The sequence below is a fragment of the Vulpes lagopus genome, chromosome X (assembly GCF_018345385.1).
Source record: "Vulpes lagopus strain Blue_001 chromosome X, ASM1834538v1, whole genome shotgun sequence".
Classification (NCBI taxonomy): domain Eukaryota; kingdom Metazoa; phylum Chordata; class Mammalia; order Carnivora; family Canidae; genus Vulpes; species Vulpes lagopus.
In genome coordinates, this window is record NC_054848.1 from 122093263 (window position 1) to 122118160 (window position 24898).

The 24898-nt window shown below is 39.9% G+C and overlaps 1 protein-coding gene across 3 annotated transcripts in view; it reads right to left on the reverse strand.

The window, feature by feature from the left end:
* Positions 1 to 24898, reverse strand: part of F8 (coagulation factor VIII) — a 149042-nt gene that overhangs the window by 57901 nt on the left and 66243 nt on the right. For all 3 annotated transcript variants that reach the window (XM_041740695.1, XM_041740696.1, XM_041740694.1), the window contains 4 exons: positions 21515 to 21729; positions 19073 to 19223; positions 12306 to 12515; positions 683 to 3782 (listed from right to left, as the gene is read on the reverse strand). In XM_041740695.1, the coding sequence (XP_041596629.1) occupies positions 683 to 3782; positions 12306 to 12515; positions 19073 to 19223; positions 21515 to 21729 (3676 nt within the window). The remainder of the gene's footprint in view (positions 1 to 682; positions 3783 to 12305; positions 12516 to 19072; positions 19224 to 21514; positions 21730 to 24898) is intronic.

Below are 24898 nucleotides of genomic sequence, written 5' to 3' on the forward strand. Positions count from 1 at the left end.
CTATTTATTTTTCTACTAACTTATCGCTTGCTCTCCCCAATAGCAAATAAGCTTCTACTTTATTGCACCCCAGTGTCTGCAAAAGTGTCTGGCATATAGCAGGTGCTCAATAGATATCTGTTGACTGACACTGACTCTCCTTAAGTATATCTTCCAAATTTCTCTATGCCTTCTCTTCTGTGCCCAACCTCCCTCTGCTCCCCTAACAACCAAATCCTCCCACTTTGCTCCCTGGATCCCTAGTACTATGGAAAACAACTTTCCCTGCATTCTCAACCTCTGTACCACACGCTTCACTTCTCCCTCCTGCCTCTCTCAGAACCTTTTCGCAAGACTAAGACTACTCCTGTGGCTCATGAGGTTGATGGGTGAGGTTGACTTTCTTCCTGCTCCCCATTGATGCTATCCCTGATTCAGTTACCTTTTGTAAACCCCTCTTCTCCTCCATCTCTCTAGAGTAAGAGTTTCATGCCTTCCAGATTGATCATCCTCTAACTCTCATTGTTGGTGTCATCATCTAACCTCCTATTTACTCCTTGGCTTCATCTAGATTTTGCTACCTGGATCTAAGGGTTCTTCTTTCCTTTATCATCAATCTTTGGAGTCACATTCCTACAGATTAGCGGTGTCTCTTCTATTGTTTCAGCACCTGAAGGCAGAGGAATAATCAATGCACCCATACCTGTTTCTTAGTATATGGGGAGATCTACTCATCCCATAATCCCAGAGACGCTCCACTGCAGCAATGAAATAGTGTCGTGTTTTCTTTTGAAAGCTGCGGAGGCCCTGATTTTCATAGTCGCCATAGATGTCAAAATCTTCTCTCTTCATTTCAATTGAGAAGGTGTCATCATACTCAAATTTGTCTTCCTCTGGCTGAAGAGTAGTAAGGGTTATTTCCCTTTGATGGTGTTTTGAGACTGGTGGGTTTTGAGAGCACAACCTTCCAGTCTCTCCTTGCTTTGCCCACATAGCTTCTCTTTGGGGATTATCTTGTCCTTCATTTATTGCTGCTGTTGAATCATTATTTTCACAAGGGCCCAGGGGCAAAATGGTGTCCTTCCTTTTAAAAGCTGTGTTCTTCTGTGACTTCTTTTGGGATTTCCACTCTTCACTTGGTATCTGGGTATCATAGTGGTTATCCCAAGCAAGGACACCCAGCAGCTTGGAGGGAATCTTTTCAGAGCTTTCTGTTGCCCATTTCACAAAGGGCAATTTTCCAGGGCTATTTGTTTTATTCATTTTAACAGGTCCCTGTGTTTTCTGAAGGAAGATCTTTCCCATGAGATCCAGGTGGCCAGGAGAATCATTGCTAGTTTTTGTAGGGAAAGAGTCTTCTTGATCAACATGAACTTGAGAAAGTAATTCAACTTTGTCAGATGTTTCAGACAAGCCTGGTTGCAAGAGAACAGTGTTTTCAAGTTTCTTGTACATGGGTTGGTTTGTGGCACTTTTCCCCAGGGAGCTGAACTTTCCTTGCCCTTCAGTCATTCCTAAGGCTACAAAGGCTAAAGAGAGGTTATTTCTTTTGGCTTCTTGTAAGAAATGACTGTCTTCTTGAACTCCAGAAGTCCTCTCTCTAAAGGTATAATTACAGGCTGATGCTGGAAGATGAGAAGAGTTGTGTTGGGATGGGATCTTGGTCAGATCTGTATGTCTAACTGATGGAGATGCTGATTCCTTTGCAACGGGTAATGCAGAGTCATTCATTTGAATGGTGACATGATTCCTCATAGAACAATCTGATAGGGGGGACTGAGTAATGGCCCTTTTTTCTTTCTCATTATACTCTATCTGTGTGAGGGTTCCCTGGGTCAAACAGTCCATGTTTTTGGACCACTGGGTTGAAGTGTCATTTGCAATTACCTTCTTTTCAAACTTTTTTTCTCCTGGTGAGAGTCTGGGTTGTTTCAAAGTCCGCTTACCACGTTGAGTGATAACATGCTGACTTGCATTAGAAGACATCCTCGTAGTGCTTGGAAACCTCTCTACCATTTGGTTTGTTTGATTTCCCAAGCCTTCCAAGTTTGCTTCTTCCCTTATTTTTGAGAAATTGGCCATATGAATCCCTTCACTATGTGGTGAATCATTTAATGACCTGGTGTCTTGAAGTATTGGAGTATATGGCCGCTCTTCTAAACCTGCTACATTTTGCTTAGTGCTTAGTAAGAAAAGGTTCTTCAGAAAGCTCTTAGTGCCAATCACAGTATGTGCCTGAGGCAAAGCCACATTCTCCTGGGTTAATTTTTCCTTTCTTTCTATCTCTTCCGGAGATTTTTTTTCTTGATTGTACGTATCATTTTCTTGGACATTAGCCAAGTTAGTAAAAAATATGCTCTTGTTGTTTGGAAAAATCTCTTGGAGTTCTGTGTCCTTCGTAAATTCATCCTCTCCTACTACCACCTTCTCCTCTGACAAAAAATTCTGATCTTTCACGGATTTTTCTGATCCTAAAGATGTTAATTGTTTTGGACTGGACCTTTGCTCAGAGCTTAGGGAGTTCTTGCCATGGGTCTTTATCCAATCTGGCAAGAACGGTATCTTGGAGGATGATAGATCTGGATTTTCTGCACGTAGTGGCACAGGGCCTTCTTTTTTTTGGTGGGCCATTTCCACATTTTTTGATAAAGTAGTTTTATTTGACACATGATTTAGCCCCATAGCTGTAGTATTTCTGTCCATAAACGTTTCATTATGAATCAAAGAAGTTACTTCTTTAAACTCAGTATTCCTTTCTAACATACTATCTTGCCAGACTGAGGTACTATTCTCAATTAATAATGTTGGGATAGCAACACGAGTCTTTCTATTAGTGGTTAAGTTAACTGGTGCCCTGTTTGTCTTTACCGAAGAGATATTAACTTTGAATAAAGCATTATCTTTGATTAATGAAGCAGGTCCACGAATTCTTTCTTCTTTAAATAACCTATTACTCTCCATTGATAATACATTTTCTCTCAGTGAACTTTCTTGAATATTCATTAAAGGTGCTTCTAACAACTTGGAATCATTATCTTCTTCACTCAATTCCAAAGGTTCACCAGACTGAATAAGGTGGGATGAATTATTGCCAAATACAATGGTACCTAAATGACTGTTAAAATGAACTGACATATTTGGGGGCCCTAAGGAACCTGTCTTTTCAGTAGCTGCTGCCAACTTATCTGATGGAATTGTTGGTGAAGTCATTAGACTGTCTGATGAACTAGAAATTTTTAAATCAAGTTTCTTCAACTCTACTGTTGTATTTGTCCCCAAATTCTCATTTAATCTTAACTGCAGTTCTGGTTCAGGAGTAAATTCTCTGTCCTCACTGTGACGGAGCTCTGGTCTGAGACTTGCCACTTCAGGTGGGCCCTTGTTTCTTTCTATTGCTCCACGTGAATGGTCATCAGCAATATCTGTGGCCTCTCGGAGATCAGATAAGAACAGTCCACGTGGAGTAGGATTCTGTCCCAACAGCATCAATAAATCACTAGAGGAGACACTTTGTGCTTTAAGCAGCTGTGTTCTTTCTCCAGATTGAAGGTCAATCTTCTCTATGTCATTTTCTGGAGTTGTGGTGGCTTTGAATTGCTTTTCATTAGTGCTAGGGTGCCTTGAATTCTGGGAGAAGCTTCTAGGTTTAATGACATTGTTTTCATTCAGCAGGGAAGTTGGAATATCTTCGTATGTGTCCTCATAATAATCATCAATGTTCCTGTTACAACTAGAAACCTTCAGTAAGGCTGTCATGCCTCTGTTTCGAAAGTCTGAGTTGTGGCACCCCAGAACCCACAGACCTAGAGGTGAGGAAAAATAAAATTCTGGTTACTCACAACCCTGGTCCCAAGCAAGTACTGTATTAGTAGTTCTTCTCCTCTATTCCCAGATAATGAAAAAATACTACTTGGTACCATTGTACTACAGGTCATCAGGTGAAATTCCTGGCACCTAAACAGTCCAAGAAGGGTAGTGAAAGTGTTTATCGCATTGCTGCTATTGTGGTATGTCTGTCTCTAATCATAAGAAAGGTCTGTGGTTAAAAATGAATAGATACTGGGATAAAAATGGAGAAATGTAATTAACATATATAATAGTGGAGAGTCTTTTTTTTCGAAGCTCCTATTTATTTGAGAGAGGGAGAGAGCATGAGTGAGGGGCCGGGGCAGAGGGAGAGGGAGAAGCAGACTCCCCTTTGAGCAGCGAGACCCATATAGGATTCGATCTCAGGACCCTGAGACCATGACCTGAACCGAAGGCAGACGTTTAACCGACTGATTCACTCAGGCACCCCCAATAGTGGAGAGTCTTAATAGTCCCACAGAAATCTTTTTTTCTTTTTTAAAGGCTTCATCTTTTTATTTTAGAGAGAGACAGAGAGCGTGGGTGCATGTGAGCTGGGGGAGGAGCAGAGGGAGAGGGAGGAGGGGAAAGAATCTCAAGCAGACTTGGCACAGAGCACAGGGCCCAGCATGGGGCTTGAACTTACCACCCAGAGATCATGACCTGAGCCGAAACTAAGAGTAGGATGCTTAACTGAGCCACCCAGGCACCCTCACACAGAACTCATAGATGATGATAATGACTTAATTCTTTTTTAAAAAATATTTTATTTATCTATTCATGAGACAGAGAGAGAGGGGGGGGCAGAGACACAGGCAGAGGGAGAAGCAGGCTCCAAGCAAGGAGCCCGATGTGGGACCCGAACCTGGGAATCTGGGATCACGCCCTGAGCCAAAGGCAGGCGCTCAACCACTGAGCCACCCAGGTGTCCTGATAATGACTTAATTCTTGAAACTTCATGTAGGCTAGCTATTAGTGCTATACAACATAATGGCACACGTTCTTAGAGTGGGATTGCCTGGGTTCAGATCCTAGCTCTGCCATTTACCAGCTGTGTGATTTTGAGCAAGTCAACTGAGCTCTCTGAGTTCCTGTTTTCTCATATGTAAATGAAGCCAATGCATCTGCCCTGTCATATAAAGTATTCAAATCACATAACACAATGACTAGCTTCCACTGTCACTGATTTGCAGGATAAGAAATCACAAGGAAAAAAAAAAAAAAAAAAAAGGAAAGAAATCACAAGGCAGAAGGACTCAGGTTTAGGATACACATAGAATTCCACTACAGTGCTAGCAATATTAATTCTTACTATGGACAGGATTGTTCAAGTGAAGGAACTTCATAGCGGTAAAGTAGATGCATAAACATAAGTAAAAAAAAATACACCTTTACCAAGCTACCCATCAGGTACCTTAATAGCCTCTTCATCTTGCATGACATTTGCAAGCAAAATCTTAGCTAAATCCAGCTTTCCCTCAAAGGGAAAACTTTCCCCAAAATATATTTCCATAGAGACCTCTAAGATAATGGGATGCCCACAGAAAAGGTTTTTATGGTCAAATTAATGCACATTGCACTCTATGTGCAGCCCGATAATCAATCAAGTGGGAAATTAGAACACATTTTCTACATACAAGGATTTAGAAATTCTACCTCTAAAGGAGCCACTCTCAAGAAGTGATGGGAGTGCGTTTTCTACCAAAACAAAGGAGTATATTGTATATTTAAAAAAATAGAATGACAGGAGATCCAGGAAAGAGGCACCTATCCTGAAGGAGGATGAACAAAAGTCCCAAGTTAATAACTGATACTCAGTCAGTCCTAGAAAGAACCAGCCCAGAAGGGAGGAAGATGCATGGGTCCAGGAGATCAGTTTCTGTGTAAAAAAGAATATATGTTGTATAATAAAGCTCTTGAAAAGAGAATAACTAAATGGAAAATATTACAATATAAACAGTAAAACATTTAGAAGTTTCTGTTAAACAAGTAATAAAATAAGAAATGAAATCCTATTTGATTTCATGATGAACATTTACATAGTCCTAATGATGTGATTTCACTAAAAATAGAGACATAAGTATATCATAAGTTTGTGGATTTAGAGCCTAATTTCATGACATTTAAAGCATATTTTTGATGGCATAAAACTATTTAGGTCAAAGGATACGAAAATACACATTTGAAGGGGTACATGCACCCCAATGTCCATAGCAGCATTATCCACAGTAGCCAAACTATGGAAAGAGCCCACATGTCCACTGACTGACAAAGGGATAAAGAGGATGTGGTCTATACACAATGGAATGTTACTCAGGCATCAGGAAGAATGAGAGCTTGCCACTTGCAACAACATGGGTGGAGCTAGAGGGTGTCATGCTAAGCGAAATATTTCAGTCAGAGAAAGAGAAATACCATGTGACTTCAGTGGAGTTTAAGAAACAAAACAGATGAACATAGGGGAGGGGGAAAGAGAGAGAGATGGAGACAAACCAGAAGAGACTCTGAACTCTACAGAGCGACCGAGGGCTGATGGAGGGAGGTGGGTGGGGGCTGGGGGCTGGATGGGTGATGGGGATTACGGGGGGCGCTTGTTATGATGAGCACCGGTGATGTACGTAAGTGATGAGTCACTGAATTCTACTCCTGAACCCAATGTTACCCTCCCTATATGCTAACTAACTAGAATTCAAATAAAAATTTGAAGGAAAAGAAAACTGATACGGGGTCAGAGTAGACCAGGATCAGAGCTGAAATGAATAATTTAAATAAGGTTTTTGACTCTTAAAATTCTACTGTTATAACTTGGACACAACCAGTTCCTTCTTTTTTCTAAGGAGGACAGTAATTGAGAAAAGAGAAAATGAAACTCCACAGACAGGTTTGAAATGACATATACCAAACTCTGAGAAGGGCCTGGGATTGGCAATAGAGATCAAGGAGGACTGTGGTTATATCTGTATTAGCTGAAATTTTGTAACAAGAAGTAAAAGTTAATTTAAAACATAATGATTGTGGCTCAGCGGTTTAGCACCACCTTCGGCCCAGGGCGTGATCCTGGAGACCCGGGATCGAGTCCCACGTTGGGCTCCTTGAATGGAGCCTGCTCCTCCCTCTGCCTGTATCTCTGCCCCTCTCTCTGTGTGTGTGTCTCATGAATAAATAAATAAAAGCTTAAAACAAAACAAAACAAAAAAACATAATGATTAAATCACAATCCAAGAGCTTAAAAAAGAGTTGACTCTGATGAAAAACAATAAAATAACCAAGTAAAAGAAAGAAATTCTACATGTACAAAATTTAAAATAAGAAAGATATAGTTACAGTTGCAAAGAAAATTTAAAGAATTATAATTCCCTTGGAGACACTAGCTGCCCATCCCCTCCTCAAACTTCTGCCACAGGAATAAGATTCCCCGGGCGCCTGGGTGGCTCAGTGGCTGAGCATCTGCCTTCAGCTCAGGTCATGGTCCCGGGGTCCTGGGATTGAGTCCCGCATCGGGCTCCCCGCAGGGAGCCTGCTTCTCCCTCTGCCTGGGTCTCTGCCTCTCTCTCTCTCTTTCTCTGTGTCTCTCATGAATAAATAAAAAATTTTTTAAAAAAGGAATCAGATGCCCACCCAAGTTTCAGACTTGGTCAGCACTACACATATATAGACCAGTCTCCTGCCTCAGTGATATCACCAGGACTTTCAGTGACCTCATTATTTTTGTAAGCTGTTAGACATCTTGGAATTAGTTTCCATTAAAGTAACCCAGAGAGACAGAGCCCAGCTGATCCCAGGTAGATCGGAGCGCACCTCAGGCTCCAGTGGACGAGAGCTCTTAGGCACCCATGGCTAGCACGTAATACGTATACATATATATCACCTGTTCTTTATCCACTCACCCATCAGTAGACACTCAGGTTATTCCCATATCTTGGCTATAGTGCATGATGCTACAACAGCCACGGGGGTGCACATATCTTTTTGAAATCATTATTTCATTTCTTTTGGCTACATCCTCAGAAGTGGTATTGCTGGATCATATTTCAGTTCTACTTTTAATTTGTGAGGAACCTCATATGTTTTCCAGACTGGTCGCACCAGTTTACATTCCCGTCAACAAAGCATGAGGGTTCCCTCTTTTCCACATCTGCACCAGCGTTTGTTATCTCTAGTCTTTGATAACAGCCACCCTAACAGATGTGAGGGAAACCTCATTGTGGTTTTGATTTACATTTTCCTGATGATTAGTGATGCTGAAGACCTTATCATGTACCTACTGGCCATTTGTATGTCTTTTTGGGAAAAATTCAGTGGTATCCCTTGAGTTCTGCTTTCTTTGTTCTTTTTTTCTCAGACTGGGTAATTTCAAAAGACTTGTTATTGAGTTCACAGATTCTTTCCTCTGTTTATTTATTTTTTTTTTCTTTCCTCTGTTTAAATCTGATGCATTCCGCCCCCCATTTCATTCATTGTATTCTTTAGCTCCAGAATTTTTTGAATGATTTTTCTTTTTTGAACTTATTTGTTAATAATGTATTATTTTCCCAATTTTGTTGAATTATCTGTTTGTGTTCTCTTGTATCTTGCTGAGCTTCCTTAAAATAATAAGTTTGAGCTCCTTTACAGGCAATCTGTAGACTTCCATTTCTTTAGGGTCAGTTATTGGAAAGTTACTGTGTTCCCCTGGTGGCATCAGATTTTCTTCTGTGTGTGTGTGTGTGTGTGTGTGTGTGTGTGTGTCTGTGTGTGTGTGTTTCTTGTGGCCCTGCACTGATGCCTGCACATTTGAGGAAGCAATCACCTCTTCTAGTCTTTATGGACGGACTTGGAATGAGTTTCACCTGTGGGTGGCTCTAAGCGTGCTGTCTGGGTGGGGTTCGGCAGCTCCAGTGACAGGGAGGGCACAGTAGCATAATTTCTATGCCGCTCTGTCAGCTGAGGTCAATGTTAGTGAAGAATGGAAGGGGATCCTTAGTGGCCAGTGCCGTGTCTAGTAGCAGTGGTGGTGAGAGTTGTTGGACTCTTAGGTGGTGGAGGCTGCTGGGGTCCTCTTGTTCTCCTTTTCACCCACAGGGGAATGTTCTAGCTGGGGGATCTTTCTTGGTGCTGAGTCTGGCATGTGGGTATACAAGCCTTGGTGACGGTGCTGGTTTCTGGGGCAGAGGGGTGCATGTAGTAGTGATTGTGTTAGTTTTCAAGGTGTAGACACTCAGAGTGGCAGTGCAGTCAGGGTCCTAGGCTCAGGCGTGCATGAAACTACCATACTTCCTGGGTCTTGGGGCATGGGCACATATGCTGTGATGGTGTCATTGTGCAAAACTCAGGTATGCATAGATTACCCCTGGTCTCTGGGGCATGCCACATTGCCTAGGCCCTGGTGGGTGGTGAGTACTGGTGGCAGGCTACAACAGCAGGATGGGCCCCAGGGATGACGGGGTACTGTGGTGGTGCCTCAGGCCCTGAGGAGCTGGGCAACAGTAGTGACTGAAGCCTTTGAGGATGGCAGGTGCCATGGTGGCAGGCCCAGGTCCCAGGGAGCAGGGCTAGCAGCATGTCCCTGGGGAGAAGATGCAGCTTAAACTCTGAGCAGCTCTGCGAGCTGGCTTCAGTATCTGTGAAGACTGTGGAGGTCTTTAGGTGGTGATTAGAGTTGCTAGAGTCCTCTCGTTTCCTTTCCTCATGAGAAGAAATCCCTCAGAGGGGATTCCCCGGTAGCATCAAGCTGCTCTAGAGTGAGGAGGGATGGAACTAGCAGACTTGCACTACAAAAAATGTTGAAGGGATATACTATCAATATAAGGACACAGGTGTAAAGTGTTAAGAATGGAAAAATATATGTTGCACAAACATTAACCAAAATTAATATTGTTCAGGCAATACATCTGAGACAAAGCAGGTGTTAAGGGCAAGAAGTACTACTTCAGACAAAGTAGGATATTTCATAATAAAAGGATATTTCATGATAAAATGGCTAATTTCATAAGAGTATATAACAATCGTCAATAATTAATGGCGTGATTTTATGTTGCCTCACTTATTTTGACACAGTTATTAAAGAGAACAGAAACGGAACAATCATAGTTAAAGGTTTTGATACTGTTCTCTCAGTAACTGTAAGAAGCAGACAAAACATAAGTAAACCTACGAGGACTTTAACAACATAATAGAGCAAAACTCAACATACATGACAAATATGTCACAGTCCACCACAACTTCAGAAAGCATATTCATTTGAAGTGCAATTGGGTCATGAGCTAAAGCAAACCATATGCTGGGCACACAGCAACGCTCAACAAATTTTAAACCAATAAAACCATATTGAATAGGTTATGTGACCACAGTGAAGTAAAAATGAGAAATCAGCAACAGAGGGATAATTAGAAAATACCCATATGTGTAGAAATTTAATAAAAGACTTTTAAATATCTGTGGGTAAAAGAAGAAATTACAATGGAAATTAGAAAATATTTCAAACCCGGTGATAATAAGAATATGATTCACTGAAGCCTGTAATGTGTGGTGTGTTTTTTCCCCTCTGCTATTAATAGTTTTATTCAAAAGTAAGGCACAAAAACAGAAATAAAAGGTATAGGGATTGGAAAAGAAAAACTAAAATTGTCAAAATTTGCAGACAGTTTAATTGCCTACATAGAAAATCTTATAGGAATCTAAAATAATTGCTAGATCTTACTACTGAACTTATAGCAAGGTTGCAAAATACGTGGTCAATAAACAAAAAATTTCTATTCCTTTGTGTGTATGTTATCTAATAAAACTTTATTGATCAAAACAGGTGATAAATGTCCTGACTAGTTTCCTTTTTTATTAAGATATAATTGACCTGGGGCACCTGGGTGGCTCAGTCTGTTAAGCATCTGCCTTCAACTAGGGTCTTGGGGTCCTGGGCTCAAGTTCCATGTCAGGCTCCCTGCTCAGTGGGGAGTCTGTTTCTCCTTCTCCCTCTGCCCCTTCCCTCCCCTTGTGTGCTCTCTCTCTCTCTCAAATAAATAAAAAATCTTTTAAAAAGATATAATTGACAGAGATGATTGTTTAGGTTTAGGTGTACAACATGTTGATTTGATACCTTAATATATTACAACATGATCAGCACCATAGCATTAGCTAGCCCTTGTGTCACTTTTCATAATTATCATTTCTTTTTTTGTGGTGATGTGTGGTTAAAGCAGAGTGTGAAGTGAAGAATGATGGACTGAGACCTGCCACAAAATGGATGAATCCTGAAGGCATGAAATATTCAGAAGCGGCAAATGCATAGACACAGAAAGTAGACAAGTGGAGGTGTTGGGGGAAATGGGTACCTGAGTGCTTACTGGTAAAGGGTCTCTGTGGGGTGATAGAAATATTTTGCAATTACACAATAGTAATAGTTGCACAACACTGTGAATGTACTGGAAGCAAGCGAACTGTACACTTATAAATGGTTAAAATGGTGAATTTTACATCAATAAAATGAACAAAAGGCATCAGACTTTACCATGTTGGACACAGGAAATCTTCTCTAGCGGCTTTAGCTTCAGCTTTGTCATTAGTGAAATTATATTAAAATTTTTTCCCTCAAGGCACATAAAGCAGAGTTTTAATTTGTCTTTAGAATTTAAGTGGTCACCAAAATAACTTAAAAGCCTCTCAAAATACTGATATTTAAAATATTATTTTTTCTGCTTATACACACAAACATACACATACAGGCACTTTCTCTCTTTGGTTTAGACAATTACAATCATGTTATACATACTGTCTCATTATCTTTTGTACATATTAGATTCATTAATTTAAAAAATATTAAGAAGCTAGTATACACAGGAACTATAAACTTTAGGGATACACTGATGAGTAAGATAAACAAGGGCTCTGTCCTCAGTTTGCCAGCCACATCCAACCTGAAGGCTTCCCAGTGGCCTGAGAGGTGACAATGTGCTCGCAAAGGCTTCTAGGTGGTACTTATTCAACAGTACCAAAGTTCACAAAGCGCCCAGAATCATATTTAGCTCCACATGTTAATTGCATCTGTAAATGTTTATTCACCACTATAGTTTAATAAACACACTTACCATTTTGACCAATGGTAAGTAAAGGCACTTTTTAGAGGAAAGACTTTAAATTAAATATTTGATGTGCTGCCATCATTAAAATGCCTTGCAATAACTAAGACCACTTGAACCATTTAGTATTTGCCCACACATGAGCATATACATGGCTACTGAAGTGATCACAGCTGTTAGTGAGAGAAGATCATACATATAAATAACTACGTTACCTGAGTGTCTCAGCTGGTTGGGTGTTCAACTCTTATTTTCAGCTCAGGCCCTGCTATTAGGGTCATGAGATTGAACCCAATGGTGTGCTCCTTACTCAGCGCAGAGTGTGCCGAGGACTCCCTCCCTGTCACCCTCTGCCACTCTCTCCTGTTCTCTCTCTCTCTCAAATAAATACATAAAATCTTAAAATAAAGAATAATATAAAGAACTAACCTGGGTTTTCCATGGACATGAAGACAGTTTCTCCTGAGAATGGGAAGAGGGTAAGTGTGTCTTCATAGACCATTTTGTGTTTGAAGGTATATCCAGAGAAGAAGACAGACAGGAAGTCAGTTTGTGCTCCAACACTTAGAATGTACCAGTACGCCACCTCATGCAAACAAACTGACAGCTGCAAGTTGTCAAAAACATAGCCATTGATGCCTGAAGAAAAAAAAAAAAAAAAAAAAAGGAGAACAAGATGTTTTAGCTGTATCCAGATTTATTATTTGAGGTTGTTAAGATATGATCATAAATAATTATATGTTATGTCCATTACCTTATTCCCAAGAAGAGATATTGCATTATACTTTCCAAAAAAGTAGGTTGTTAATACTTGATCAGCTAGGTCCCAGTCCCAAACCAAGAAGAATCATAGAACTTGACCCTTCATGAAGAGGGAGGAAATCCTACTCTTTAGTAGCATGGTATTGATTTACACAATTGGAATACTGGCTGCCAATTAGATAAATGTATTATATCAATGTTAAACTTTCTGAATTTTATAACTCCATTTGGTTATGTAAGAGAATATCTGTATTCATAGGAAACACGCAATGAAGTATTAACAGATAAAAAGACAACTTTCATTTGGGGAATATAAATAATAGTGAAAGGGAATATAAGGGAAAGGAGAAGAAATGTGTGGGAAATATCAGAAAGGGAGACAGAACATAAAGACTCCTAACTCTGGGAAACGAACTAGGGGTGGTGGAAGGGGAGGAGGGCGGGGGTGGGGGTGAATGGGTGACGGGCACTGAGGGGGGCACTTGACGGGATGAGCACTGGGTGTTATTCTGTATGTTGGCAAATTGAACACGAATAAAAAATAAATTTATTATTAAAAAATAAAAGTAACTCTATAGAGAAAAAAGAGAATGATAAAGCAAATATAGAAAAATATTAAAAATTAATGAATCTGGGGAAAGAGTATATGGGAGTTCTCTATACTATTTTAGTCGAATTTCTGTTAAGTTTGAAATCATTTCTAAATAAAAAGCTAAACAAAAGTAACACGGACTTTATAAAGGGAATTGTTTCTGAAAGCCTCTTCTATACATCTATCCATCCACCAATTCAATAACCATTTGTCTATTCTGCAGGGTGGTGGTCCAGAAATCAGCTAAGCAATGCTCAGACTCTAGCTTAGTACAACTAATCGAGAGTCAAAATTTCTTGCCTTAAAAAGCATTAAAAGATATTATAAATCTATTGTAATTAAAGGTGTGATAATATGCAGGTTTAGATGAATATATCAGTCAGAATATAGAGTCCAGAAAGAGACACAGATATAAATGGGAATTTAATACACCATAAAGGCAGCATTTCAAACAGGTAGCAAAACAGAATGAGCTATTGGTAAATGCTGATGGGAAATATGTCTATTCATAGGGAACCACAAAAGACCCTGAATAGCCAAAGCAATCTTGAAAAAGAACAAAGTTGGAGGCATCACATTTCATGATTTCAAGCTATGTTACAAAGCTGTAGTAATTAAAGCAATACAGTCCTGCCATAAAAAGAGGCCTATAGACTAATGAAGCAGAATCAAGAGCCCAGAAGTGGATCCTTAACTATATGGTCAACTAATATTTGACAATGTAGTTAAGAGTACTCAATGAGGTGGGCACCTGGGTGGCTCAGTCAGTTAAGCTCTGCCTTTGGCTCAGGTCATGATCCCAGGCTCCTAAATAAAATCTTAAAAAAAATGTTAAGAATACTCCATGAGGAAACGGTAGTATCTTCAATAAATGGTGTTGGGAAAACTGGATAACCACATGGAGAGGAATGAAATTGAACCCTTACATTACACCACACACAGAAATTAACTTGAAATGGATTAAAGACTTAAACAAAAGACCTGAAACTGTAAAGTTCCTAGAAAACATAGGGAAAAAGCTCTTTGACATTGGTTTTGGCAGTGATTTTTTTGGATATTACACGAAAAGCAAAAGCAACAAAAGAAAAATTAATAAGTAGAGTTATATCAAACTAAAAAGCTTCTCACAACTAAAAAAAAAAACCAATAAACACCATGAAAAAGCAACCTAAGGAATAGGAGAAAAAATTTGCTAATCATTTATCTGATAAGGGGTTAATATCCAAGATATATAGAGAACTCATATAATTGCATATCAGACAAATCTGATTTATAAAATGGGCAGAGGAACTGAATAGAAATTTTTCCAAAGACATACAATTAGTCAACAGGTACGTGAAAAGGTGCTCTGCATTAACCATCAGGGAGATGTGACCATCAGTGAAATAAATCAGAGAAAGCCAAATACTGTAAGTGGAATCGAAAAACGCTGAACTCATAGAACCAGAGTAGAATGGGTGGTGGCCGGGGTGGGGGATGCGGGAAATGGGTAGATGTTGGTCAAAGGGCACAAACTTCTAGCTGGAAATGGCTCTCTTTCCTGGCCCTGCTCTAAGGGTGGGCTGCATGCCCACAGGGGCAGTGCTTCTGGGGCACCCCTGACCCAAGGCTCAAGTTCTCCAAGTTTTAGCAATTATGTATAGGACTTCTAGAAATATTCATGGGCAGGTTTTTGTGTGAATCTAAGTTTTCATTTTTCTAGGGAAAATATCCAGGAGGTGTACTGCTGGACTATAGGCTAAGTACATGTTTCATTTTATTTTTGTAAAGATTTTATTTAATTATTTGACAGAGAGAAGGAGAGAGAGAGCTTGAGCACAAGCAGGGGGAGTGGCAGGCAGAGGGAGAGGGAGAAGCAGGCTCCCCTCAGAGCAGGGAGCTCGATGCGGGGCTCAATCGCAAGACTCTGGGATCATGACCTGAGCCGAAGGCAGATGCTTAACCCACTGAGCCACCGGGTGCCCCGATGTTTGACTTCATAAGAAACTGCCAGACCGTCTCCCAGAGTGACTATACTACTGCACATTCCCACCAGCAGTGTGAAGGCTCCTGTTGCTCTGGACTCTTGCTAGCATATTTAATATTGTATGTTTTATTTCAACTATTAAATTAGCCTCTCACTGAGGCTTTTTAATTTTTTTTTAATTTATTTATGATAGTCACAGAGAGAGAGAGAGAGAGGCAGAGACACAGGCAGAGGGAGAAGCAGGCTCCATGCACCGGAACCCGATGTGGGATTCGATCCCGGGTCTCCAGGATCGCGCCCTGGGCCAAAGGCAGGCGCCAAACCGCTGCGCCACCCAGGGTTCCCTCACTGAGGCTTTTTAAAGTAGTCTCCATGCCAAGCATGGAGCCCAATATAGGGCATGAACTCATGACCCTGAAATTGAGACACAGCGGAGATTAAGAGTCAGACACTTAAATGCTGAGCCACCCAGGCGCCCCCTCACTCGGGTTTTATTTTTTTATTTTTTAAGATTTTATGTATTTATTCGTGAGAGACCCAGAGAGAGAGAGAGAGACAAAGAGAGAGAGAGAGAGAGAGGCAGAGGGAGAAGCAGGCTCCATGCAGGGAGCCCCACGTGGGACTCGATCCCGGGACTCCAGGATCACGCCCTGAGCCAATGGCAGGCACTAAACCGCTGAGCCACCCGGGCTGCCCGGGCTGCCCGCACTCAGGCTTTAATATGCATTTCCTTAATATCTAATGATGCTGAGTATTCTTTCAGGTACTTATTTACATTCCAGATATCTTCTTTGGTGATGTGTCTCTTCAAATCTTTTGCCCATTTTTAAGTTTCTTTTTTTGGGTTTTTTTTTTTTTTTTACTGCTGACCATGACCATTCTGATATGTGATTTGCAAATAGTTTCCACTGATCTGTAGCTTGTCTCTTCATTCTCTTTAACAGTATCTTTTGTAGAGCCAAGTTTTTTATTTTGATGAAATTCAATTTATCAATATTTCCCTTCTACAGATTTTTTTTAAAGATTTTATTTATTTGACAGAGAGTGGAGAGCACAAGCAGGGGGAGCAGCAGTCGGAGAGGGAGAAGCAGGTTCCCCCACCCTAAACAGAGAGCATGATGTGGGGCTCCATTCCAGGACCCTGGGATCATGACCTGAGCCGAAGGCAGACAGTGAACCCACTGTGCCACCCCGGCGCCCCTGGATTTTGATTTTTATGTCATTTATCAGAAGTCGTCTTCTAACTCTAGGTCATGGTTCTACACTACACATTTAGATCTATGATCCATTTTGAGTTAATGTTTAACTATGAGGTTTATGTCAAGGTTCATATTTTTGTATATGGTTGACCAATTGTTCTAGAACTATTCGTTGAAAAGACTACCCTTTCTCCATTGCATTGTTTTTGTCTTTGCCAAAGGTCAACGGCCATGTATATGTGGGTGTATTTCTACACTATTCTATGTCATTGATTTTTGTCAATACAATGCTATCTTGACTGCTGCAGCTTTATAGTAAGTCTGGAAATCAGGTAATATGATTTTAATTTTTCTTTTTCAAACTAGTTTTGAAAAAAGAAACTAGTTTCTTTGCCTTTCCATATAAATCTTATGATATGCTTTTCTCTATCAAATAAGAAATCTTACTTAGATTTTACTAAGAATTTCATTAAATCCTTAGATCTATTTGGGGAGGGCTGACATCTTTACTGAGTCTTCCAATCTGGGAATATTGTAAGTCTTCCGACATTGTATGTTTTTTAAATTTTCTTACATCAATGTCTGGCAATTTTCAGTGTATGGATTTTGTACATTTCAGATTTGTGCCTATTTGAGCTATTGTAAATGGTATTTTTGTCATTTATGTTTCCAATAGTTTGCTGTTGGTATATAGAAATATGGCTGACTTTGGTATGTTGACCTCACATTCTGCAATGAAGCTAAACTCACTAGTTTTAGGAGTTTTTTTGTAGAGTTCTTGAGGTTTTCTATGCAGATAATCATGTCATATTTGGTTTCATGTCTTCACTTTAATAGGCAGGCTTTTAAATCTTCTGGTTTCCTTCCCCAATTTACCCGCTGCCAACTACTTTTCAGAGTTCTCAGCTGCTTCATGCATTCTGTTACAGATTTGTTGTCATTCAGTGGGATAGACAGGGTAACATGTGCTTATTTCATCTTAACCAGAACCAGAACTCCAAATGGCATTATTTTTAGTTTTAATGGTTTCAATCACATTGGTTTCAAAATACTGTACTAGTTATGCAGTAGCATTAAATAAGAATACCCTCATACTTAAAAGCCCACTGGTAATAGCTGTCTTATAACTCTGCCAGTCTGATAGGTATAAAGTATTATAGCACGGGTATTCTATTTTGCATTTTCCTGTAGTGAGATTGAATTTTTTGGAAAGATTTATTTATTTTTGTGTGTGTGTGGGGGGGAGGGCAGAGAGAGATGAAAGGGAAAAACTGAAATAGACTCCGCACTGAGCTGGGAGCCTAACATGGGGCTTGATTTCACGGCCCTGAGATCATGACCTGAGCCAAAACCAAGAGTTGGATGCTTAACCAAGTGAGCCACTCTAGCATCCCTGAGAAAGAAATTTTTTAATCACATTTTTGACCATTCTGATTTGTGTGTATATATTTTGTAATAGGTTTAATTGTGCTCCTGCCCAAGTTCATATGTTGAAGTTCTAACCTCTAGTGTCTCAGAATGTGACTGTACTTAGACAAGGGTTTTTAAATAAGTAATTAATTAAAATGAGGTGTTACGGTGGGCCCAAACCCTATATGACTGCTGTCTTATTTTTTTAAGATTTATTTTATTTATTTGAGAGAAAGTGGGGGCAGAAGGAGACAGAGAGAGAAAGAGAGAGAGCGAGGGAGAGAGAAACTTAAGCAGACTCCCTGTTGATGGTAGAGCCAATGCTGGGCTCAATCCCCAGACCCTGAGATCATGACCTGAGCCAAAGGCAGATGTTTAACTGACTGAGCCACCCAGGTTTCTTCCAATAATGTGCATTAACATTTTTTTATTTTAGTTTTAAGTAATCTCTACATTCAATGAGGGGCTCAAACTTACAACCCTGAGATCAAGAGTTGCACATTCTACCAACTGGGCCAGCCAGGCACCCTGAGTACATTTTATATTAATGATGGATTATGCATATTTGGGTAAGTGAAAGTTGTGTCTGATTTATCCTTTAGAAATAAAGTTCTCTCAATATTTGATGCCTTCTACAAGAAAAAATATATATACATTATATGATCATATTTATGCATTTATATAAAATTGTATATGTTCATATATAACAATATTTTAAAAGACTTATTTATTTTAGAGAGAGTGTGTGAGAGTGTGGGGAGATGGGCAGATGGAGAGGGAGAGAAATTCCCAAGCAGATTCCCTGCTGAGTGCAGAGCCTGACAAGAGCTTGGTCCCAGGACTCTGAGATCATGACCTGAGCAGAAACCAAGAGTTGGATGTTTAACCGACTTGAGCTACCCAGGCATCCCCTTGTAGCAATTTTTAAAAAATATTTTACGTATTTATTTGACAGAAAGATAGACGAGAGACAGAGCATGTGTGCACACAAGCAGGGGGAGCAGCAGGTAGAGGGAGAGGAGAGAGAAAGAGGCAGGTTCCTCGCTGAGCAGGGAGCCTGATGCAGGGCTCGATCCCAGGGCTCCGGGATCATGATCTCAGCCGAAGGCAGGCACTTTACTGACTGAGCCATCCAGGCGCCCCACAATTTTTAAGAAAATATGACTCTTGCATGCCATATAAATTAATCCACTTTCTGGACATCATTTTGGTGGCTTCAATTTTCTTTTATCCATTACCCACTGAATTTGAGTGCTGCTTTACTTACTGTGCATGATGTTAGAGAGTTGGAACTCTGGGTCATGGGGCTGCACTACATCTGCATTGGGGAGGAAGCGCTGCATATTCTCTGTGAGGTACCAGCTTCGATTCTCATCAAATACAGAAAACAGGATGACATTTCTCTTGTCTGACATCATCTGTTAATTATACATATTGAAAGAAAGAAATGCTATTAGTATTGTCCCTTAAGAATTAGTAGTCTACATGGAAGTGATGGCACGCATGTGATATAGCTGTATTGAATCCTTTGGTTCAATTCCAATTTCTCCCGAGGCTCACTATTATGTATATAGCAGGGCCAGGGAGTATGTGGGTGCTACAAGCAGTGGGTAATACCTTTAGAGCAAATGTTTCCTCACGGCAAGAGGGTGACTAGACCCACTAAACTTAGTTTCTTCTGGACCTAAGGCTATATGCCTGCTGAGGTTCTAGTACAGTCTGTACCTCATTTCGCCCACGTTCAGATTGGTGGATTCTCATTCTCTAAAGATGCAAGTGAGTATTCAGTGTTTTTCTTAAATAAGTTACTCAAGTCAAGCAAGATTAATGCCTTTCCTAAACTTCCATCTGGCAAGTACCTTTCCACAAAGCAATCAATCTATAAAAAATTAAAAATAGAAAACAGAAATCAAATAACAAAGTTAAAATAGACAGATGTCAACTAACACTAATATCTTAAGTTTTCTGTTTAAAAAGTTTAAAGTTATTTTCAGAAGAGCAGTTTGTATATGAACTGAAGTTATGAATTAGTCACGTACTAATTGAATGTGTTAAAACTTCATGTATAAACTTCATTAATATGTATAAATTTCATTTGGCATAACCTAGCACTACAGAAACCAAAATGATGAGGGGAAGAGATTGGAAAATATAGAGGTACATTTCAGTCCTCTTCCAAAAAGCTGAGAAAAACTATAATTAGGAAACATTTGTCAGGACAGATACTTGCTCAAATTTATGTCTTTTTGGGTTTCCATGCCACATGTTTTCAAATTCACGTGTTTTCCTCTCTAAACCAAGGAAATGTTTTCAGAGTAAAAATTCTATGTAATATAAATAACCAAACTGACATGTAGTCAAGCCTCAGCAATATGGCAATGAGTTATTCTGATCTAAGCAATGAGTTTTTGAGAAGCATTAGGTTTTTCTTTCTTTTCTTTAAGAAAGGGTTTTATTTATTTATTGGGTTGGGGGTGATAGAGGGAGAGGGAGATAGAATCCTAAGCAGACTATACACTGAGTACAGACCCTGATGTAGGGCTTGATCTCACAACTCTGAGATCAGGACTTGAGCCAAAATCAAGAGTTGGATGCTTAACCGACTGAGCCACCCAGACATCCCAACTTTAGGCTTTCCTTATTCAGAGAATTTAACTTTATTTTTTAAAGCAGTATAAGTGCTCTAAATTCTAAGCATTTCTGAAATATTTTATATCTTTCCCTGTAGTTTGCTCAACAAATATTTATTCAACTTCTACTACATGCTAGATACTGCAGGTATGTTAATTTTGAGGTGTCTCTGAGTCACCCATGATGAGATGTCGAGGAGAGATGTCTACACTTTGATATAGATCTGTGGGTCATCTAAAATGAGTGATAGTTCAGCATGTAAAAATGAGCAAGATCACCTACAGAAAGTGGAAGTTTAAATTTTACAAAATTTTTATTTATCTAAGTAATCTCTACACCCAATGAAGGGCTCAAACTCATGACCCTGGGATAAAAAGTCAGATTGATCTTTCAACTGAGCCAGCCAGGCACCCCCAGAAAGTGAGATTTTAGACTGGGAATGAGTATTATAGAAATATTCGGGATCCCTGGGTGGCGCAGCGGTTTGGCGCCTGCCTTTGGCCCAGGGCGCGATCCTGGAGACCCGGAATCGAATCCCACGTCGGGCTCCCGGTGCATGAAGCCTGCTTCTCCCTCTGCCTGTGTCTCTGCCTCTCTCTCTCTCTGTGTGTGACTATCATAAAAACAAGAATTTAGTTTGGTTTAATAAACTTGCCTGCTAGCTAGATAGGAGAGCATGGGCTCTAGAATATTTCTTTTTTTTTTTTAAAGGTGTTTTTTTTTAATTTTTATTTATTTATGATAGTCACACACACAGAGAGAGAGAGAGAGGCAGAGACACAGGCAGAGGGAGAAGCAGGCTCCATGCACCGGGAGCCCGACGTGGGATTCGATTCCGGGTCTCCAGGATCGCGCCCTGGGCCAAAGGCAGGCGCCAAACCGCTGCGCCACCCAGGGATCCCAACTAAATTCAATAACAGCTGTGAGAAACCCATCTCATTTCTTTTATTGGCCAATACTGCAGGCTATTATATTTCCTGCAGAATATAGGGGGATGTACGCTGAGAGTATAGGAAATATCTGGAAGTTCATATGCATCATCAGTCCATCAAACTGAGAACTTCAAAAGAGAACTCACCTGGTTTCCTCTTTGATCTACAGATTCTTTGTAGCAGATGAGAAGAGGGCCAATGAGTCCTGAAGCTAGATCTCTCTCCAGATTAATGAAGCTTGAGTAATATCGGGTCAGACACCGAGGATCTGATTTAGTTGGTCCATCTTCTACGGTCACTGTCCATTTATACTTGAATATCTCTCCCGGAAGAATTGGCATATCTTTCAAATGTTTCACACCTACCCACAAAATATCTTGATTAGAGTATAACAAGCCACATATTGGTAAATCATGTTGTTATTTCAAGGGCTTTACAAATTATTTTATTTTATTTATTATTTATTCATGAGAGACACAGAAAGAGAGAGGTAGAGACACAGGCAGAGGGAGAAGCAGACTCCACGCAGGGAGCCCGATGTGGGACTCAATCCCGGGACCCCAGGATCACGACCTGGGCCAAAGGCGGCACTAAACCACTGAGCCACCCGAGCTGCCCTACAAATTTCTGTGTACATGTGGAGTTTGTCAATAAATTGAACTAAGTTTGCACCTAGTATAAGTTTAAGATTCACACAATTGTTTTATAATAAAAGCGAGTTGAGGGATTCAAGTTATATTACAAATCTACAAGGATCAAAACAGTATGGTAGCAGCACAAAAACAGACATAGATCAATGGAACAGAATAGAAAACCCAGAAATGAACCCACCACTATATGGTCAATTAATCTTTGACAAAGCAGGAGGGAATATCCACTGGAAAAAAGACAATCTCTTCAACAATGGTGTTGGGAAAACTGGACAGCCACATGCAGAAGAATGAATCTGGACCACTTTCTTACACCAGACACAAAGATATTCAAAATGGATTAAAGACCTAAATGTGAGATAGGAATCCATCAAAATCCTAGAGGAGAACACAGGCAGCAACCTCTAAGGTCACCTATAGCAATTTCTTATTAGATATGTCTCCTGAGACAAGGGAAAGAAAAGCAGAAATGAACTATTGGGACTTCATCAATATAAAAAGCTTCGGCACAGCAAAGGGAATAGTCAACAAAACTGAAAGGCAACCTATGGAATGGGAGAGGATATTTCCAAATAACATTTCCAATAAATTGTTAGTATCCAATTGATAGAACTTATAAAAGTCAATCAACACCCCCCCAAAAAAACAAACCATCCAATCAAAAGATGAGCAGAAGACATGAATAGATATTTTCCCAAAGAGGACAGCTAGATGGCCGACAGACACATGAAAAGATGCTCATTGTCACTTATCATCAGGGAAATACAAATCAAAACTATAATGAGATATCCCTCATACCTGTCAGAGTGGTTAAAATCAACAACACAAGAAACACCAGGTGTTGGCAAGGCTTCAGAGAAAGGGGAACCCTCTTACACTGTTGGTGGTTATGCAAACTGTTGCAGCCACTCTTGAAAACAATATGGAGGTTCCTCAAAAAGTTAAAAGTAGAACTCCCCTACAACCCAGCAACTGCACTAGTAGGTATTTACTCAAAGAATACAGACATAGTGATTTGAAGGGGCACACGCACCCCAATGTTTATAGCAGCAATGTCCTCAACAGCCAAAATAGGGAAAGAGCCCAAATGTTCATTGACAGACGAATGGATAAAGAAGACATGGTGTGTGTGTGTGTGTGTGTGTGTGTGTGTGTGTGTATAAATAAAATGGAATATTACTCAGCTATCAACAAGAATGAAATATTGCCATTTGCAACAACGTGGATGGAATTAGAGGGTATTATGCTAAGTGAAATAAGTCAGAGAAAGACAAATACCATGTGGTATTTCTCTCATATGTGGAATTTAAGAAACAAAACAAGCAAAGGAAAAAAAAGAGAGAGAGGCAAACCAAGAAAAAGACTCTTAATTATGGAGAACACACTGATGGTGACCAGAAGGGAGGTGGAGGGGAATGGGTGAGACAGGTGATGGGGACGAAGGAGGGCACCTGTTGTGATGAGCAAAGGGTGATGTATAGAAGGGTTGAAGCACTATATTGTGCACCTGACACTAATATAGCACTGTATCCTAACTGGAATTTAAATAAAAACGTAAAGGAACTAAATACATAAGAACTGAATAAAAAGTTTATATCTTGATAATCTGTAATTCATTTAATTTTGTTCAAGGTACATTGTTTTTAAATGCCTTATAAATTTCTTGTACAAAAAAAAAAGGTCAGGGGTGGCCCTGGGTGGCTCAGTGGTTTGTGTCACCTTCAGTCCAGGGCATGATCCTGGGGACCCGGGATCGAGTCCCGCATTGGGCTCCCTGGATGGGGCCTGCTTCTCCCTCTGCCTGTGTCTCTGCCTCTCCCTCTCTCTCTCTCTCTCTCTCTCTCTCTCTCTGAGTCTCTCTGAATAAATAAATAAAATCTTAAAAACAGGGCAGTCCAGGAGACTTTTGCTAGCATGTTAGAGCTGAAATGGGCAGGTCAAAAAAAAAAAAAAATGAAATGGGCAGGTCTGTCCACTATTACACAGAAACAATAGATAATAATATTATTAAATGTTTATAATAAATTAAAATCTATGAAGAAAAAAATCTCAAGTGCTTAAAAAATAGACCTCAAAACCAGAGTAGTAAGCTATAGTTGATAACCCAGCTGATCATGAGAATTTCGGGCATGAATATATGCCAAGGGACTGCTTACTGAACTTTTAACTCACATATTGTATAAAGAGATGCGGTATCTAAAATATGCTGCAATGAACATAGAGCATAGAGGTGCATGTATCTTTTCAAATCAGTGTTTTCATTTTCTTTGGGTAGATATTCAATACTAGAATTATTGGATCATATGGTAATTGAATTTTAAATTTTTTGAGGAACCTCCATACTGTTTTTCATAGTGGCTATACCAATTTACATCCCCACCAACAGTATATGCAGGTTCCTTTTTCTCCACATCTCACCAACACTTGTTATTTCTCTTCTTTTTTATTTTAGGCCTTCTAACAGGTGTAAGGTGATTTCTCACTTGGGTTTTGATTTGCATTTTCCTGATGTTTAGTGATGTGGAGCATCATTTCATGGGTCTGTTGGCTTTCTGGAGGTCTATTCTTTGAAAAAAAATGTCTATTCACGTTCTCTGGCCATTTTTTAATTGGATTGCTTATATTTTTGGTATTGAGTTGCATAAGTTCTTTATATATTTTGGACGTTAACACTTTATCACATACGTCATTTGCAAATATCTTCTCCCATTTAGTAGTAGGTTGCCTTTTTGTTTTGTTGACTGGTTTTTTCCCTGTGCAAAAGTTTTTTAGTTTGATGCAGTCCCAATAGTTTTTTTAAAAGATTTTATTTGCTTATTCATGAGAGACACGCGCGCGCGCACACACACACACACACACACACACACACAGGTGGAGACA